Raw genomic sequence first — 18,803 nt, forward strand, 5'->3', positions numbered from 1 at the left:
GTACGTGTGGGCAGAAGCCTGGACGGGCGATGCAATCTATTAGGCGTGAGTAAGGAGCGTGGTCGACTCAGGCATTATGCGTTGGACGAGACGCAAGTGACCTCCATCGGGCCGGTCCGGTCGGGAGAAGCCGTGAGGACTGGTTCACGATAGAGAAAAATAAGCAGGAAAAAACCATCAATGTGGCATGCCAGCTAGACTTTATAATTGGGACCTGTCTGCCAGAACACTCATGAAATTTTAAACAGGGTAAATCGTGACAGAACTTTTGTTAAATGGGGTAAAATGGATGAAATTTCGCTAAATGGGGTAAGTAGTGTCAAAAATGTCAAAATAGGGGGTAAAAACCGGAATTCACTCTATTTATATTTATCCAACAGTATAACACAATAACGCAAGCCCCAAAGTGAACCATATGAACACATATAAAAAGGAAAGTTAACCATGAAAAGTACGTAGTATACAACGATGAGAGCTGCGTGCTCAGCCTTCAGATTTCCACGGGAAGCTCCCTGTACGGCGACGCCAACAGGTGCAGCTGGTTTTTCCTCCTCGCCGTCGAGCCGACGATCATGTCCATGTCGAGCTCATCCGGCCGCATTCCGTTGGGGAGGCTCCAGTTGAAATAGTAGAGAAGTCGCGCAACGATGAGCTCCAGCACGGCGAGCCCGAAGGTGTCTCCAGGACACATCCTCCTCCCGCTACCGAACGGGAGGTACTCGAACTGCAAGCCTTTGAGGTCCCCCGCCGTGCCGCCGTCGAACCTCTCCGGCCTGAACTCCTCCGCGTCGGGCCATTGCTCGGGGCTCCGCGCCATCGCCCACGCGTTGACGATGACCTTGGTTCCCTTGGCGACCTCGAACCCACCGATGTCGCAGGTCTCCCCGCAGAGGCGGGGGAGAAGGAGTGGCAGCACCGGGTTCAGCCTCAGGCCCTCCTTGATCACCATCTTCATGTAGCGTAGCTTGTCGATGAGACCCTCATGGTCGTCCGGGCTCTTGCCGTCGAATGTTCGTCGAACCTCAGCCTGCGCTTTGGCCATCGCATCGGGGTTCCTCATGAGCTCCGACATGATCCACTCGGCGGCCGACGACGTTGTCTCCGTGCCTCCGGTGAGCATGTCCTAAACCACGACGAACATGTATGACTCAAAGAAGAGAAAACGCCGGACATGGTTTAATTTGAGAGCATATATGTCACCACTTACGAATAGGATTGCTTTGATGCTTGTCATGCTGATGGGGACCTCAAGCTTCCCCTCATCCTTGATCCGAAGCAAGACACTCAGGAGGTGTTCTTCTTCATCTCCGGTGGTCTTCGACGTCGTTGCTGTCTTCTTTTTCTCTGCTCGATGTGCCTCGCACTCAGCGATCATCTTGTCAAATATGGCGTCGAGCTGACGGCGCGTTCGCCACAGCCGGCGTGTCAGCCCAGTGGCGACGTCCACGAACCACAGAGACGGGAAGAGGTCCCCGGCGCTGAAACCCCCGCCTTCTTTCACAGCCACTTCGACGACCGGCATGTACTGCTCCTGGAGTTCCTCGCCACACAGCCGGCCGAACGTCGCCTTTGCGGTGATCGAGATCGAGCTCGAACAGAGCAGCCTCCCGAGGTTGACCGGCTCGCCGCCTCGGCCCGCGGCGCCGACCTTCCTCATGAGGGAGCGGGTCTCGCCGTCCCGGACAGGCGCGAGCTGCCGCACCTTGTGCGCGCTGAGGAGCTCGACCATGCAGAGCTTGCGCAGCATCCGCCAGTACGGGCCGTACGGCGCGAAAGCGATGTCCATGTTCCCGTAGAGGATGATGTCCGAGGTGAGCATGCTCGGCCGCGACGCGAAGGTGAGGTCCTTGTCCCGGAGCACCTCCTGCGCCGCCGCCGGAGAGGAGATCACGACGGCGTCGACTTGGCCCAGCCGCAGGGACATCACCGGGCCGTGCTTCCTGGCCAGGTCCCGTAGCGCCGCCTGCGGCTGCGAGGTGAGGAGGTGGAGAAGGTTGCCGATCAAGGGGAGGCACCATGGACCTGGAGGCCGCTTCTTTTTGGATCTGCGGCTAAGCAAGGACGCAAGGATCACCAGTGAGACGACGGAGAGGAAGACGGTGGCTGCGCTTAGCTCCATGTGGATGTCTTGGCTTGGTTTGTTTTGCTGAGGACGAACAGCAAGACAATGCTCTTGCAGTTTTATAAGCCTTGCGATGTCTGGCGGTATCACCAGTCAACTGCACTATGGTAGTATGAATTAAATTCAAATATAATTTATAGGTGCATGTGGAAAGATACCATTCTTTTATCTAACATGTGGAAAGCAAATGACAATAAAAAACATTTGAATTTATGAAAGTACATAAGAGTTGGATATACTAGCAAATTGTCCGTGCACTACATGATTCAAAGTACAAAAATACATGTGCACAAACTTAAAGGAAAAACACTCTAGTTTTTATGGTCTTTTGTCCATGAGGCTCTAGGACCTGATGTTCTCGGACCTGACACTCTGGAAAGCCCTAGACCTGGCAGGGTTTCTTGAAACTCGAACCAACCGGACCAGAAGGAGGAGACGCCGCTTCTGGTTAGTGTTTATAGCGATGACCTGGACCATCTGGAGGACACCTAACAAGATGGTATATCGGTCTTCTTACGGCGGGCCTCTGACTCTACATTCAAACTCTTGGCTTTTTCGCAGCTCTGACACATGCTCTTTAGAGCATTTCCAACAGGCGTCAGACGCGCCGCGCGTAAAAAACAGATTTGCCGCGCGCGCATCGCCTGATTTGGCACGGCGCGCTAAAATGCAGCAGCGCTGGCTTCAGTAGCCGCGCTAAAATGTAGCGTGCGTGTGCCGCTCCAGCAGCGCGCTAAAATGCAGCGCGCGCGACAACATTTTCGGAAGCATAAAAATAAAGATAAATTGCATAGATAAAAAATAAAGATAAATTGCATAGATAAAAAACGATACAAAGGTATTTTACATCGGTGCAACTAGATAGATAGTTCGAAAACATAGATAGATAGAACTACGGTGCAACTAGATAGAAACTACTACGGCATACTAGATACAAACTACTCCAAATCGTTACCACCACCATCACCATCATCATCCTTGTCGGTGTTGTCCGAGGTATCGAGCCAAATGTCGTCCCAACGTTCATCGTTTGACGTGAATATCGACCTCCCACCTGCTGAAACGATGTCGCACTGCGCATTCGCCAATGCCTTCCGCCGACGCCGGTCCGCCCGCTCCGCGCGGCGCCTTGCCGTCCTCTCCGCCCAGTAGGCACGCTCGTCGGCGACGTCCTCCGGGTGGCGACGGCGCCACTCCGCCATGGCTCGCTCGTCCTCCTCGGCGATGAGGAGGCGGCGGCAGCGCCGAGCGTGGTCGGCACGGTCCATGTCAGTGATGAGACGCGGCGGAGGGGCGACGCGCTGCGCCTGCTCGCGCGTGAAGACGTCCCGGAAGTTCATCTGCTTCCGGGGCCTACCCAACCGCCACGCCGCCGCGTCGTACGCGCGGGCCGCCTCGTACGCGCTCCGGAACGACCCGAGGCCGAGCCGGACGTCGCCGGACCGGATCTCGGCGGAGTACCAGCCGTTGGGGCGCTCGCGGACGCCGCGGTAGCCCGACGAACCCCGGCGGCGCGGCGGCATGGTGGCGCGGTGGTGGCGCGGAAAGCGGCGAAACGGCGAGGTTGCGAGGGGAGGGCGTGTGGCTGTGTCTGTGCCCGTGGCGAGCGCGGCATTTTATAGGCGCGCGCAAAGCGGCGCGCCAAATCTACCGCGCCGCGTGCCGCTTTCTCCCGCGCGCGCGTAAACGCTTTCCGCGCGCGGTAACTTACCGCCACCGCTGGAGCGCGCGGAACCATCCGGCGCGCGCTAAACCCAAATTTTATCGCGCGGGCGCGTCTTTTGCAGCACCTGTTGGAGATGCTCTTAGGTAGCAGGACCAGGAATGGTTTAGCAGTATGATGGACGTGATGACGGTGACAACATGTCGCCTTGCCTCGCCGCTTAGCCCTTATGTATTGGCCGCATGGTGGCCTTTTAATTCAGAGTTGGTGTTGTTGTCCCAGTAAACTTATTTTGTATTTGACTTGCCTTGAACTTGTTGTCCAGACATGATGGTTACTTTATATATAAAGCAAAGTGAAAGACTTCTGAGGCTGTTTGGATGCGGTAAGGCAGGAATATAGTTCGTTTGAATAGACGGTGGGCTATGTTGCAAAAAGATGTCACAACTTAACTCAAATGTGTTAGATGCAGATCTGACGATCAGAAATAACGGATAACAGATACACCACCGTCATGAACCGAGTTTATTACAGAGGTAAAGATAAGTGCATGACTACGCCGGGTACAATCTAAAATTACCGTGTTGACCGGTCAGCTTGATAAACAATTGGATGAGCATTATCCAACTGGACAGCTCATCCTGCTTTGTTGGAGAATAGCATTGTCACATGGACAGGTCATCTTTGATTTATTCAAGAAATTGGATTGTTTTTTCCCAGATAATGGATGAGAATAAATAACCATCATCTATGCATTTCAAAGATAGAGACAACCTAAATAATTAGATGGTCAACACGGCAAGCAAAGATGGAAACAGCAGCAAGCAACGTCTATTGCGAAAAATGTTGGGGCTTAACTCCCAGATAGCTTAGTACAACCTATTGTTCCAAGCCCCCACCATGATGTGCTCCTGGTGCTTTCTACGCTGCAACATAGACCAAGACCGTGACTGGTTGATAGAGTAAAACCTTTAGAAAACTAGCTACTAGTAGATATTAATGGAAAGAAGAAAGAAAAAACATATTAATTCTCTCAATAGCCTAGCCTATGGAGTCAACCCAATAGCCCTGCATCGAAGACATATTAATTTTCAACTAACTTAGAGCATCTCCAGTCGCGTCCCCAACAGTCATCCCCCCCCCCAAACGACTTTTTCGCCGTTGGTGCCGAAAAAATGCCCCAGTCGCGCTCCCAGAAGGCCGAAATTCGCCGGTTCGACCCGTTTTTGGGCCCGGCATTCGCAGGCCGAACCCGACGCACTGGGGGGGGGGGGAGGGGGGGAGGGGGCTCCGGTGCAAGAGAAAAGCACGTCTGGCCCACACCGTCAGGCGAAAAGTCAAATCTTTCTTCCCGATTTGCCTCCCACCCCCCGCGTGCTCGGCCGCCAACAGGTTGTATCCCGGCGCCGCCCACCGCCCCGCCATCACTAGATAGCCATCCCCGCCGGAAAAAGAGCATAGGTTTCGGCGAGGTAGCCCTTCTGCCAGTAGCTGGGTGATTTTCTGCCGTTTTCGGCCGCGGAGGGGCAGTTTATCGGCGGGTACGCGCCCACCACGCCCGCAAGGTGTTCAGCGATTTGCCTGCCTCGGCAATGGACTCGGACGACGAGGAAGCACTCGCCGCGCTGCTGGAGAAGGAAGCCGAGGTCGACGTTCAGGAAGAGGAGCATCTCATGGTCCCCGCCGCACTGCTGGCAAGCAATGAAAAGCCGCGGCGAGGTGGCTTGGCGCCGGGGCGGATGAAAGCAAAGAATCGGCATCGTATCGAAGGCTACTGCATGCTCTACTCCGACTACTTCGCCGACGCTCCACTGCACGGCACAAAACATTTCGGCGCTGTTATCGGATGAGCCGAAAGCTTTTCCTCAGGATTGTGAATTTCATCCGGGAGTTCGACAGCTACTTCAAGTGCAAGAATGATTGCACCGGCAAACTTGGATTCACCTCGATCCAGAAGTGCACGACAACGGTGAGGATGCTTGCATACAGAGCTCCCGGTGATTCACTCGACGACTATGGGCGCATGGCCGAGTCCACCACCATTGAGTGTTTCTACAAGTTCTGTCGGGCAGTGGTGGCAGTGTTTGGACCGCAATACTTGCGAACACCCAATTCGGAAGACACTACTCGGATCCTAGCACAGAATGTAGCAAGAGGATTTCCTGGGATGCTCGGAAGCATCGACTGCATGCATTGGAAATGGAAGAACTGTCCATTTGCTTGGCAGGGGATGTACAAAGGCGCCAAAGACGGTTGCAGTGTGGTACTTGAGGCGGTGGCCACACAGGACCTCTGGATTTGGCACTCCTTCTTTGATATGCCAGGAACTCACAATGACATCAATGTGCTGCAGTGCTCCCCTGTCTTTGCCAAGCTTGTTGAAGGTCATTATCCTCCGGTGAACTTCGAGGTCAATGGGCGGCACTACAACAAGGGGTACTACCTAGTTGATGGCATCTATAAGAGGTGATCTATATTTGTGAAGACTATCTCAAATGATGTGCCAAGAGGCAAGAAGGCCCACTTTGCCAAGGTGCAAGAAGCTTGTAGGAAGGATGTCGAGCGGCCATTTGGTGTGCTCCAATCTCGATTTGCTGTTGTCCGGTACCCTGCTCAGACCTGGTCGAAAGATCAAACGTGGGAGATCATGACTTGTTGCGTCATCTTGCACAACATGATCATCGAGAGCGAGCAGGAAGAGCCAGTGTTTGTCACTGAACCATACTACAGGCAGGGTCCTCTAGCCCAAGTTGATCACTATCTACCGGAAACCTGGACTGCCTACCTCAGTGTTCATCAGGAGATCCGAGACCCACAGGTGCATCATCAACTACAGCAGGATCTATTGGAGCACCTATGGAGGCTCAAGGGCGACGTCGGGCTCGAGGTGTGATGAAATATGAGTTTTTATTTGTTGAACTATATAATTTGTATTGAGCTATTTGTTGTTGCACTATTTTGTTGAACTATTTGATTTTTGTGATTAACTATGTGATTTGAAAAATATTTATGTTGAGAATTCAACGTCGAACCACGCCGAATATGAGCCGGTTCTCATCCATATTGGGCCTTTATTCGCCAAAAGTGGGCCGAAAACTGGACCAATATCGGCGCCTAGGGGCGACGGCTGGATGCCCAACCGCCCCCAGCGCCGATTGTACCGCCGGCTCGCCTCCACGCGGCGATTTTTATGCCTCCTGAGGGGCCAACGGCTGGAGGTGCTCTTAGTTTCTGAAAGATGTTGTGCATATGATCCAAGGCAATTCCTATTCGCCACTCATTGTGTGAAAAAGAGGTGATCCGCACACAACTCTAATGTCTTGGGTCACACCCATTACGAGGTTAGTTGTTGTCTCATTTTGTGTTTCCACTTTTGTTTCTACTTATTCTATTTTTTAATTTCTAATTTTTACATTAGTTAATATTTTTTTCTTGTTATGTTAGGTTTATTTATTATTCAATTCATGTATTCATTATTTATTATAAAAAAGGTTTAAAAATAATCTCCATAGGTATTCCTTTGTCATATTAAAATTTTCTTGTTCATTGACAAAATATTACCATTATTAAGGTCCTCATGTTTCGTCTTGGTTAGGTGAACATTTATTCTGATAATCATGAATGATTTTTGGGCTACATGAACATTTTTTTCCTTTTCATATTTTCTTTTGAAAATATATTTATTTCACTAGTTGTATGATTTAAATGGAAAATTATTTACGTGTTGGTATCCATTAAAGAAGTAACTTTGATACAGCATATTTTAAATGAAAGATATATTTTGTTAAACATGTATAAATTGAAAAATAACACGTTGGAAATGTTCAGGAATACATAAAAACAATCATCTAGTTTAAAAGAGACCTACTATTCCCCGACGAACTCAGAGAATAGACAGAAAACGCACACCCCTCCTTCTGCCGCGCTAGATTCGGCCTGGCCAAAAGCACGGCGACGCTCCACTGTTTCTGTTTCGTTTTTTTTCCTTCTTTAAAAAAGGTTTGGGATTTCAAATATAATCTGAATTTCGAAAATGTTCCAATGTTCAACAAATTCTCATGAATTGAGAAAATATTCCCGGATTATAAAAATAGTCATGAATTTGAAAGAATGTTCCAATTTCAAAACAAATGTTCATAAAATTTAAAATCCTTTGAGTTTCAGAAAATGATCACGAATTAGGAAAATGTTCCTCGATTTCCAACCTATTATTGAATTTTTTTGAAAAAAATCAAAAAATAAAAAAAGTAAATAAATCAAAAATTGTTCTTGATTCAAAAAATGTTCACCAATATCAAAAAATTCAAAAATGTTCACGGACTTCAGAAGTTGTTTACAATATTCAAACTAATCAAGAATTTTGACAAAAAGTTTTCTGATTCAAAAAAGTTCATGATTAAAATAATGTTCGTGAATTTAAAAAATGTTCATGAATTTCAAAAATAATATTAAGTGTTCCTGAAATTCAAAATTTGTTCTCATATTTCAAAAATTGTTCCTGTTTGAGAAAAAATATTCATAATTTTTAAATAAAGCAAAAAATAGAAGTAGAAGGAAAGGAATAACCAAAAAGGGAAAAAGGGAAAAAGGACAGAAGAAAGAAAAAAACAGAAATTTGTTCTAGGAAGGTTCTAGGTGTGGAGGACACCCTGGATGGGCTGGCTCATATAGCACAAGGGCGCTTGTGTGTGGCCTCGGGGGTGCGCGTTTCATCTCTATCCCCTGCGGTACACGGGGGAATAGGACCGCCGATTTAAATAGGGTTAATGGATTTGTATAGAGGAAAGTATCGTTATCCCCCTCAAATCCTATCTGATGGACCGATTTCCCCCCAAACTCTAAAACCGGATCAATCAGCCCCTAAACTCTCCAAAACCGGATCAATTCTCCCCCATGGTGGTTTTGCACCAGATTTAGGTGGTTTTGACTAGTCTCTTTGCTGACTGGACAGTGCTGACTTGGCAGATTTCAGGTGTTTTCATCGATTGGGGGAGCCGGTCGACCAATCAGCCCCCAATTCAGGTGATTTCGGTCCATGTGCATCGACCAACCTCCCTGTGCCTGGACGACGACGCCCAACCTTGCCGCGACGGCGTCAAGCACGCCGGCGGCGTCCGCCGACGCCGCCATGCGTCCGCCCTGCCGCCGGCCTCCACGCCGCCCGATGGTGAGTCAACCGCCCCCCTTTCTTTCCCGTCAAAGTCATCTACTGCATGATCTTAGTTTAGGAGAAATCAGAGCTGCGCTTAGAAGTCATCTACTGCACCCAATTTTGCTGCCATGGCAGGCAGATGGTGGAGGTGTAGGGTAGATCATAGGAAGATTGTTTTTATGGGTAGGTCCTGAGCTATGTAATGAGGTAAAGATTGTTTTTTTGGGCAGGTCTTGTCGATGAGGCAGCAGATGAAGAAGAAATAAGTTATGTGTCACTACATTATTTTGGCAAATTTGAGACAGTGGATGGATTGCTTGTATACAATGGAGGTCTGATGATTACTTTTCCGTTCGATAGGAAAAGCCTAAAGTTTGAGCTTTTGTTGTCTTATGCTCAGGACATGTATCATGTACAAAGAGGACATTGTAGGGGGGATTATAGTTACAAGATGCACTGGCTTGTTCCAGGGAAAAAACTGAGTGAGGGTTTGCAATTTATTTTTGATGATTCAAGTGTGGAGAAGATGGGGAATGCAACACCTATTGGGTCATGTGCAGAGATCTATGTGGAGGAAGTGCAGTTGTGTGAAGAAGCAGTAAAGCAGTTGCAAAACAGAGTAGATGATGTGCCTGTGGTAGATGATGTGCCTGTGGTAGTTTCAGAAACATATTCCAAGCATAAAGGTAGCAGATTTGCATTGGTAAATGTGGATGCTGTGGAGACAAACATGGTCGATGAGATGTTTTTATCAAATGTAGCAGCTTTAACAGAACAAAGAGCAGAGCTAGAAGTTGTTGTAGGTGTGAAAAGGACAGCTGCTGAGCAAGAAAATTTGACGATAATAAGTGAGGCTAATGACTTTCTTACTACATTTGAGAGTCCAGTGAAGATTAAGAAAAGTAGAGCAAGTAGAGTTGCAGCTAAAAGAAGAAAATTACCTCTTGCAGCTCCAGTTTCAGCAACTACATCTTCAGGTGCAGCTCAAGGTACATGTGCTCCTCCTCCAACTCCAGGTGCAGCCCAAGGTGCATCTTCTTCATGTCCAGGTGCATCTTCTTCATGTCCAGGTGCATCTTCTTTAGCTCCAGTAGGAAATAAAGCAAAATCTGCAAAGACCAAAGCAGTAGCAGGTACACCACAGAGAGGAACAATGCCACAATTTACTCAAGGACAGAACCCAACAGCTACTTCTGAATTTGAGTATACATCTACAGATCATGTTGAAAATGGAACAAGTGCTAATGAAGTATTACATGAAAATGTAAAAGAAGGAGAAGAAGGTGATGATGAAAGTGACATTGACTACCAGCCTTTGTCAGAGCACAGTTCCGCTGAAGAATCAGAGGCAGAGAAATTAAGGAAATTAGCAAGGGAAATTAGGAGGCAGAAGAGAGCAAAGAAATTAGGGGATGCTGTGGGGCCTGTCATCAAAGATAATAATGTGATTGAAGGATTGTCTGGTGATGAGAAGCTGGATGGCATAGAAGATGATGTTGTGTCATCAGATGATGACTGCTCTTTTGATGAGGAAAGTGATGGTGAGGGGGCCACACAGCTAGTGAGAAGGAAAAGTGAATGGAGAAAATATGACAGCAAATCAGAAATTCCTACATTTGAGATAGGAATGGTTTTTAGAGGAAGACATCAGATGAAGAAAGCTCTAATAAAATATGGCATTAAGAAACATGTGCATATTGCTTTCACAAAGGATGAAAATCATAAAGTAGGTGCAAAGTGTACTTGGCCTGGCTGCAACTGGATGATCTATGCTTCTAAAACTACTAGAAATAAGTGGCTACAGGTGTCTACCTTTGTAGATGAGCACCATTGCATTCCAAGAAGAGATAACAAACTGGTCACATCAACTGTTATTGCTACAAAATATGGCAGGCTTATAAGAGCAAATCCAAATTGGAAGTTAGAAGATTTGAGGAAAACTGTACTTGAGGACTTATTTGCTGATGTGACAGTTGCACAGTGCAAGAAGGCAAAGAGAATGGTCATGCAGAAACTATTGCATTCCACTGAAGGAGAGTACTCAAAATTATTTAATTATCAGTTAGAGCTGCTGAGAACTAATCCTGGAAGCACAGTTGCAGTGAAGTTGGACCATAATGAAAAGGATGGGTCATATGTATTTCAAAGGTTTTACATGTGTTTTGATGCCTTGAAGAAAGGTTTCTTGGCAGGTTGTAGAAAAGTTATTGGCCTTGATGGTTGTTTTTTCAAAGGTGCTTGCTATGGACAGATGTTGTGTGCTATAGGAAGAGATGCAAATAACCAGATGTATCCTATTGCTTGGGCTGTTGTGGAGAAAGAAAATTATGAGTCATGGTTCTGGTTTCTTGCCAAAATAAACCAGGACTTGAAAATAAGCAATCAAGGAGATGGATATGTATTTATGTCAGATCAACAAAAGGGACTTATAGGGGCAATGGAGGACATTTTTCCTAAAGCTGAGCATAGAATGTGTGCAAGACACATATATGCTAATTGGAAGAAAAAACACCCAGACCATGATCTTCAGAAAAGGTTTTGGAGATGTGCAAAATCACCAAACAAAGTGATTTTCAACTACAACAGGGCCAGGCTAGCACAATTTACTGTTGAGGGTGCAAAAGATATGATGAACACTGATCCAGTACATTGGAGTAGGGCCTACATGAAGCTGGGGTCTAATTGTGATTCAGTTGATAACAACATGTGTGAATCTTTCAACAACTACATCCTGTTAGCTAGGTACCTTGCTATTGTCTCAATGCTTGAGTGGATCAGGTGCAAAATTATGGTGAGGGTACAAGAAAATAGAGGGAAGTCAGTTAACTGGAAAGGAACTATATGTCCCAACATTTTCAAAAAACTGAAGCAAAACATAAGGAGATCAGGTTTTTGCCATGTGCTGTGGAATGGGAAAGATGGATTTGAAGTGCAAGAGCATGAGAAATTCAAATTTACTGTTAACTTGCAGCTCTGGACTTGGTCGTGTAGATATTGGCAGCTGTCAGGTTTACCCTTCTGCCATGCCATTAGTGCTATCTATAAAACATGACAGAAAATTGATGATTATATTGCTCCTTGCTACTCCATAGAAGTGTACAACAAGATATATGATCATTGCTTACAACCTTTGGAGGGAGAGGAGAGTTGGCCTATTTCAACAAATCCAAAGCCACAACCACCTGGTCACATTAGCTTGCCTGGAAGGCCTAAAACAGAAAGAAGGAGAGAGGAAGGAGAAAAACCTAAGGGTACTAAGATGAGCAAAGTAGGTGGCAAGATCACTTGTAGTTCTTGCAAAAGGCAAGGACATAATAGATCAAGCTGTAAGAACAATGATGCAGCTAAACATCATGGAAATGCTCATTTGGTCAGAGAAGCTGCAAAACAAAAGAAGCAAGACAAAGAGGCTTTTGATGCTCTTTAGACTCAGAAAGCTATGCTTGAAAAGCAGGTTAAGATGACACTTGTTAGTACTAATGAAAACTTGGTTGCTTTTTGTTTCTACTAATGAAAACTTGGTTGCTTTTTTGTTTATACTAATGAAAACTTGTTTGCAGGCTGCTGATATAAAAGGCAAGGCAATGGCTGTGCAACCTAGGCCAAAGACCCGAGCAATGACCTCCCCATGGTCCAAGGCCCGAGCCCCTGCTAGAAAGAAGATCACGCTATTGGTGTCCAAGTGGGCCTGGACCATGCTGCAACGATAGTACGTATCTGACTACAAACCGCTACGCGGCGGACACTTCCAGAACTCCATGACAACGGTCTAGCAGAAGCATAGCCAAAGCAACCAGAGTGTTCGTCATCGTCCCTGCCTCTCTTTCCTTGATTGTACCAACTGCGACCATCCAAGAAGAATCACCGCCAATGCCTACGCCACCACTGCTCCGGATCGTGCACCTAAGCCGGTCTCACTCACCGCCCGACACCGCGACAGAGTCGGCGGCAAGCGCGGTGGACGGAGGTCGTGGGGTGGACCTCGCTTTTGTGGGCCACGCACTAGGGCTGGACCCCGCCAGCGTCCGCCTCAACGGCTACTTCGTCACCCGCGGCCCAGGGCACACCTCCACGGCGGTCACCTGGGGTGTGCTCATTTCCATCTTGTCGCATGCGGGATGTCCACCGACGCCGACCCAACCACACCCGTCCCCGTCCATGGTAGGTTCGCGCCTTCTCCACCACGCTAAGATACGCCTCTTATACAGTATAGTGCTCCCTCTGTCCCAAAATTTCTTTCTTAAATTTGTCTAGGTGTGATATGTATCTAAAATTAATTAGATATATCTGTATCTAATCTAAGACAATTTTTTTTGAGATGAAGGTTCTTGCGGTGCCGCCGTGTTCTTTGAGGAAACCCCGGTTTCCTGATTCATGGCACTACGGGAGATAGAGAGCAACAAGCTGGATGGAAGATTGGAAGATTACGTGTTTGCTTTGTGACATTTAATCTGTCAGTTTGTCATTGTGGACGTACATTGTGCGACCGAGAGTCCAACCAGCAACCTGTTGATCTCTGATTCTTTGAAATTGCTCAATTTAGCTACTTCCTCTGTCTCATATATAAGATATTGTTACAACCAATGTGTGAGTATAACATGAAAAGATTTTCTAGCGAAACCAGTTTCTATCCGATCAGATGATGTCGCCCATATTGCTTGGGAATGTGTGCACATATTACTGTAAATCAAGCATTGTGTGACACATATACATCATACTACTTTCTCTCTCTGCTTCAATCCATCCAACTTTCTTACCTAGCTATGTGACTCTGTGATGTGTGGGACAGCTAGCGAGGGGAGCCCACAGCAGAGTGACTAGTGGGAATGTTTGACATTAAAAGGTAGTATTACATCCCACCCATCCATGCTTTCAGTTTGATTATATCCAATTCACAAACCGTTTGGATATTGATACTTTAAATCTTCAAGGTAAGATCAATTTTAAACACATTCGAATATTTTTCATATTCAAAATATTTTTTCGTTAAATGTTTTCATTCTTTTTCCATCCTGATATCAGTACTATCTCATTCATGTTTCATTTCTACTTTTAGAATTTTGAAATAGTTTTTCATATCATTTTGTTAAATTATCTTTCATGGTTAGGTTGGATTCTAAAGTGTTTTTTCACATATTTTCTACATGATTTCATTTCTATGTCATCGCAAGTTTACATGTTACATTATTTTTAATGCATTCCCTTTTTGCATGTTTTTTGTTATTATTACATTCCACAATTCATTAATGTTTCATCTAGGATTTGATGTAAGTTTCATCATGATTTATTACATTCTCTTTTGCATGTTTTTATTATTGGTTCATCGTGGTTTCATTAATGTATCATCTCGTTTTTTTTGAATGTTAGGACAATAGGAAAGGCTCCTACTGCATGTATATATGTTCAAGCCAGCAAATTCTTACATATGTACAACAAGTGAGGGAAGTAGGAGTTCTATCAAAAGTGCAACAATGTGAAATAATACACAATGGGCTGGATTAGGGGACAACCTCAAGAATGGCATAGACTAGTTGCCTTTTGTGGGAAGGCACTCTATAAATAAGATTGTGAAAGTCATTCTTGAATCTTCTTTTCCAGGAGGTGACCGAGGGTAGCACTTGTCTAAAGTGATTGTTGTTTCTTTCTTTCCACAGGCTCCAAGCTGCCACCAAGAAGATCTCCATGGTCATCTCATATTTCATATAAGTTCCTGAAAGGATCGATAGAGTTGACTAGAGGGGGGGGGGGTGAATAGGCAACTAACAATTTTTAACTTTTCTTTACCAAATTAAACTTTGCATCAAAGTAGGTTTTCTAGACATGCAACTATGTGAGCAACTTATATGATGCAACAACAACAAGCACACTACCAAGCAAGGGAAATAACACAAATAAGCTTGCACAAGTAAAGGTACGAGATAACCAAGAGTGGAGCCGGTGGAGACGAGGATGTGTTACCGAAGTTCCTTCCTTTTGAGGGGAAGTACGTCTCCGTTGGAGCGGTGTGGAGGCACAATGCTCCCCAAGAAGCCACTAGGGCCACCGTATTCTCCTCACGCCCTCACACAATGCGAGATGCCATGATTCCACTATTGGTGCCCTTGGAGGCGGCGACCGGACCTTTACAAACAAGGTTGGGGCAATCTCCACAACTTAATCGGAGGCTCCCAACAACACCATGAAGCTTCACCACAATGGAACATGGCTCCGCGGTGACCTCAACCGTCTAGGGTGCTCAAACACCCAAGAGTAACAAGATCCGCAAGGGATTAGTGAGGGGAATCAAATTTATTTTGGTGGAAGTGTAGATCGAGGCCTTCTCAACCAATCCCTAGAAAATCAACAAGTTTGATTGGCTAGGGAGGGAGATCGGGCGAAAATGAATCTTGGAGCAACAATGGAGCTTAGGGTTGGAAGAGGTAGTCAACTCGGAGAAGAAGATACCCCTTATATAGTGGAGAGACAAATCCAACCATTATCCACTTAACCATCCCGCGACATGCGGTACTACCGCGCCTGCCAAGCGGTACTACCACAAGGCCTCACGGTACTACCGCATCCCCTTGTGGTACTACCGCAAGGCAGGGATGGACCAGCCTGGGAAGGTCGTGGACAAAAAACGTTTGTGGGCAGTTCCGCTGATTTTCAAATAGTGCAAAAGTCCGACACGGTACTACCACTGAAGGCAAGCGGTACTACCGCACGGGGAGCGGATGTAAAAAATTACATCCGCTCCTACTTCCGCTATTGGTGATGTGCCGGACCAGGGGTCACGGTACTACGGCTCCCAAGGAGTGATACTACCGTGACCACCTGCGGTACTGCCGCAAAGGCATGCGGTACTACCGCAGGGGCCTGCGGTACTACTGCTCCGAAGAGCAGTACTACCGCAAGCCTCAGAACAACAACAATAGGAAATCTTCTTTTTGCACAAACATGAAGAAACGGAGGATGCTCCAAAGTGCTAAGGAAAAGGCGGTTCCAAGAGGAGTAAACGTGTACGTGACGATTCCACCCAAACCTTTCCAAAGCGGACCCCTCTTAATAGTACGGCTTTCCTACGACTCAAATCCACCAAAAAAGGAACGTAGAAAAACGCTGTCTTCAATAATCTTCGAGGGGCTCCTAACCGTCTTGTGCCTAGTCATGAAATATCTGAAATACTCGAGACACACGATTAGTCCGCAAATGCATTGTCATCAATCACCAAAACACCTTAGGGATAAATATGCCCTTACAATCTCCCCCTTTTTGGTGGATTGATGACAATACGGGATTTGCACAAGGGAGAAAGAATAGAACATGAGCAAACCATACATCTCTAAAATATAGACGGGCTCCCCCTAGATGTGTGCTATTTAGATGAGTGCTTTGGACTGCACGACACACATACTAGGATCAAAACTCCCCCTATATTTTATAGACATGGCTTATCTTGCAATAACAATGCTATCACTAAGCATGATAGTAGATAAGAGCATGAACTAAGTAGAATAATATATCATAAGCTCAGTAAGGTGCGATAGATAGAGTGCATATGTCTTACACCATATGATAGATAAGTCTCACACGCTCAAATAAACTCAAACCAAACCAAAGCAAACAAGGTTCAACAAACCAAACACAAGTGAAGCAAACACGACACGACACGACAAATCCCTACACTCTCTCCCCCTTTGGCATCGAGACACCAAAAAGGCAGAGAGGACACCTACAACACAAGTGGTGGCTCAAGCAGAGTAGTCGTTCGCACGCTCCTCGTCGGACTCAGTAGTGGGAATGTGCTCCTCCTCAGAATCAGTCCACATGTAGCCTTGTTTTGCCATCCATTCAGCCTCTGGAGTGATGTGCTCCTCGGAGCCGCCAGAAACATCCTCTCCAAAAACCCTCATGATCTTCTTGTCGCGGCGACGACTCTCCTTGGAGGCCACGTGAGTCCGATACTACCCCTTGGCCTGCATGCAGAACAAGGCCTTCATCTTGGCCTTCAGCCTCTTCGCCCATGAGGGCTCAATGGAGGGAGGTGCATATCCCGCAGAGCTATCCTCAGCTGCACTCTCCTCCTCAATCTCCTTCTCATCAGCAGCCCTCTTAGCAGCCTCAGCCTCGGCACGAGTAGTAGTGTTAGCCCACTGGGGCTTGATGAGGAGTCTGATGGAGTCATGACGGATCCAGTCAGGGGCCAGAAACTCCTCAGTGGGATAGATCTTCTCCCAAGTCTTCGATATCAGGAGGAACAGATATGGACCATAGATGGGTACCTTGCGGGTGAATACCGTGAACCGAAGCTCACACCACATGATATGTGAGACATCAAGTGGTTGAGTCTAAGAAACTCGGGCCTCCTCACAAATGAGCAACGTGTCCACAAGAAAGGCATGCACCTTGTCCTTGTACCCAATGCGAGGAAAGAGGGAGTGGCGGAAAATCCGGTGCATGATGTCAAGGAACGGGTTGAGCACCCACGTCGACTTGCCACTGGCTAGTTTCTTCTCAACATAGAACAACAGAAGCTTGTCCTTGTTAGCTGACTCGGCGTTGGCATGAGGGCGAACACCAACCGGCGTGTGGAGCCCCTCATCAGGCACTCTGAGCAAATCCATGAACTCCTTCCAAGTAGCAGTCAACTGGCGTCCATTGGTCATCCAAGTCATCCTCCGATCCTCCCCAGAATGAAAGTGGACCGAAGTAAAGAACTGGGCCACCAGCTCAGGGTCATAGTCCAGGTGGAAAGAGATCACATCCTCAATGGCAAACTGCTCCACGAGATCCAAGGCCTCACCAAAGTAGTGACGATGCATATCATCCCTCATGTGGTGCATGTCGATCCAGTGCACATCCACATACAAGTTCTGCTTGGCCTTGATCACATCCAGGTAAATGAGATTCTGCTGCTTGGTCCAGAACAGTTCATTCCCTCTGAAGTTGGCACGAGGATTCGTATAAGGGTTGATCTTCCTTAGAGAGACAAACTCAGCAAGAGGTAACTCATCCATGTCCTTTGATGGTGCCTTGACCTTGCTAGCAATGGTCTTGACATTGCGCTTGGGGGCATTGGAGCCCTCCAGAACATCCTCTTAGTTGCGTAGACGTTTGGAACCGGTGTCACGACTTGGATTGGAACGAAGAGCAGGGACACCGGAGCCACCACCTAAGACACACACAAAACACAAACACACACGAGAAGCGAGATGGGTCAAAACAAAGACCACATTAAAACACAAGAAACCAGTAGAAAGTGCATATGGTAATTGCCATGAAGAAGATTTGACAGCAGCGGTAGTACGGCCTAGTCGCGCGGTACTAAAATTTCAGTGCTTCTCCTAGTCGCGGTAGTACCGCGCGGTGGCATGGTAGTACAGGGGCTCGAAGCGGCAGTGGAGCTTTAGTACCGCGGCCCGTGCGGTAGTACCGCGCTCGAGGAGCGGTAGTACCGCACGGCATCAGATCCGAACAAATGAATCTGAGAACAACCGTGACAATGAGGCGGTACTATGGTTGATCAAATCTACCACGGGACAACATATCAAGTACACTTTCTATGCACCACTACTCTCCTACATCCTACTCTTGCAAAGATTTGGCTTAAAATCTCAAGAATCAACATGCATCTCCCCAAAACCTAGAAGCGAAAGCACGAACAAAAGAGAGAGGGATTTGGGGAGAGACCTTGATCCATGGCAAGAGGAAGTGGTGCGGAACGATCCCACCGGTCGGAATCCGAGGAGAGCGGCCGGGGACGGAGATCCGGCGAGGGTCTCCGGTGCCGTTCCTGAGCAGGAGAGAGAGAGGCAGTGGGGAGAGAAACAGATGAATGGGTATGGGGGAGTTGGAACTCCCCCTGCCGGGTCTTAACCCCACGCGCC

At 47.1% G+C, this 18,803-nt stretch overlaps 2 protein-coding genes and 2 pseudogenes across 2 annotated transcripts; 2 read left to right on the forward strand and 2 right to left on the reverse strand.

Moving 5' to 3' along the window:
- Nucleotides 1–407: 407 nt before the first annotated feature.
- On the reverse strand, nucleotides 408–2,138 carry LOC125549032 (cytochrome P450 CYP99A1). The gene is made up of 2 exons (XM_048712533.2): nucleotides 1,208–2,138; nucleotides 408–1,123 (listed from the first exon to the last, which is right to left on the reverse strand). The coding sequence occupies exons 1-2, from the start codon at nucleotides 2,117–2,119 to the stop codon at nucleotides 491–493; spliced, it is 1,545 nt and encodes a 514-aa protein (XP_048568490.1). The 5' UTR covers nucleotides 2,120–2,138; the 3' UTR covers nucleotides 408–490.
- Nucleotides 2,139–3,060: 922 nt separating this feature from the next.
- On the reverse strand, nucleotides 3,061–3,775 carry LOC147981058 (uncharacterized). Its single transcript, XM_087517019.1, has one exon. It carries the CDS (start codon nucleotides 3,643–3,645, stop codon nucleotides 3,061–3,063), a length of 585 nt encoding a protein of 194 aa, XP_087373145.1. The 5' UTR covers nucleotides 3,646–3,775.
- Nucleotides 3,776–5,377: 1,602 nt separating this feature from the next.
- LOC147981059 (uncharacterized) lies at nucleotides 5,378–12,364 on the forward strand (annotated as a pseudogene).
- Nucleotides 12,365–12,807: 443 nt separating this feature from the next.
- Nucleotides 12,808–18,803, forward strand: part of LOC125549031 (uncharacterized) — a 40,142-nt pseudogene continuing 34,146 nt past the window's right edge.

The sequence above is a fragment of the Triticum urartu genome, chromosome 3A (assembly GCF_056163025.1).
Source record: "Triticum urartu cultivar PI428250 chromosome 3A, HENAU_Tu73, whole genome shotgun sequence".
NCBI lineage: Eukaryota > Viridiplantae > Streptophyta > Magnoliopsida > Poales > Poaceae > Triticum > Triticum urartu.

Bases quoted from the DNA above. Each gene is read 5' to 3' on its own strand.
- LOC125549032 (XM_048712533.2), bottom strand. From the start codon at position 2,119: ATGGAGCTAAGCGCAGCCACCGTCTTCCTCTCCGTCGTCTCACTGGTG. The intron at 1,124-1,207 runs GTAAGTGGTGAC...GTCGTGGTTTAG, and splicing joins GCATCAAAGCAATCCTATTC to GACATGCTCACCGGAGGCAC.
- LOC147981058 (XM_087517019.1), bottom strand. From the start codon at position 3,645: ATGCCGCCGCGCCGCCGGGGTTCGTCGGGCTACCGCGGCGTCCGCGAG.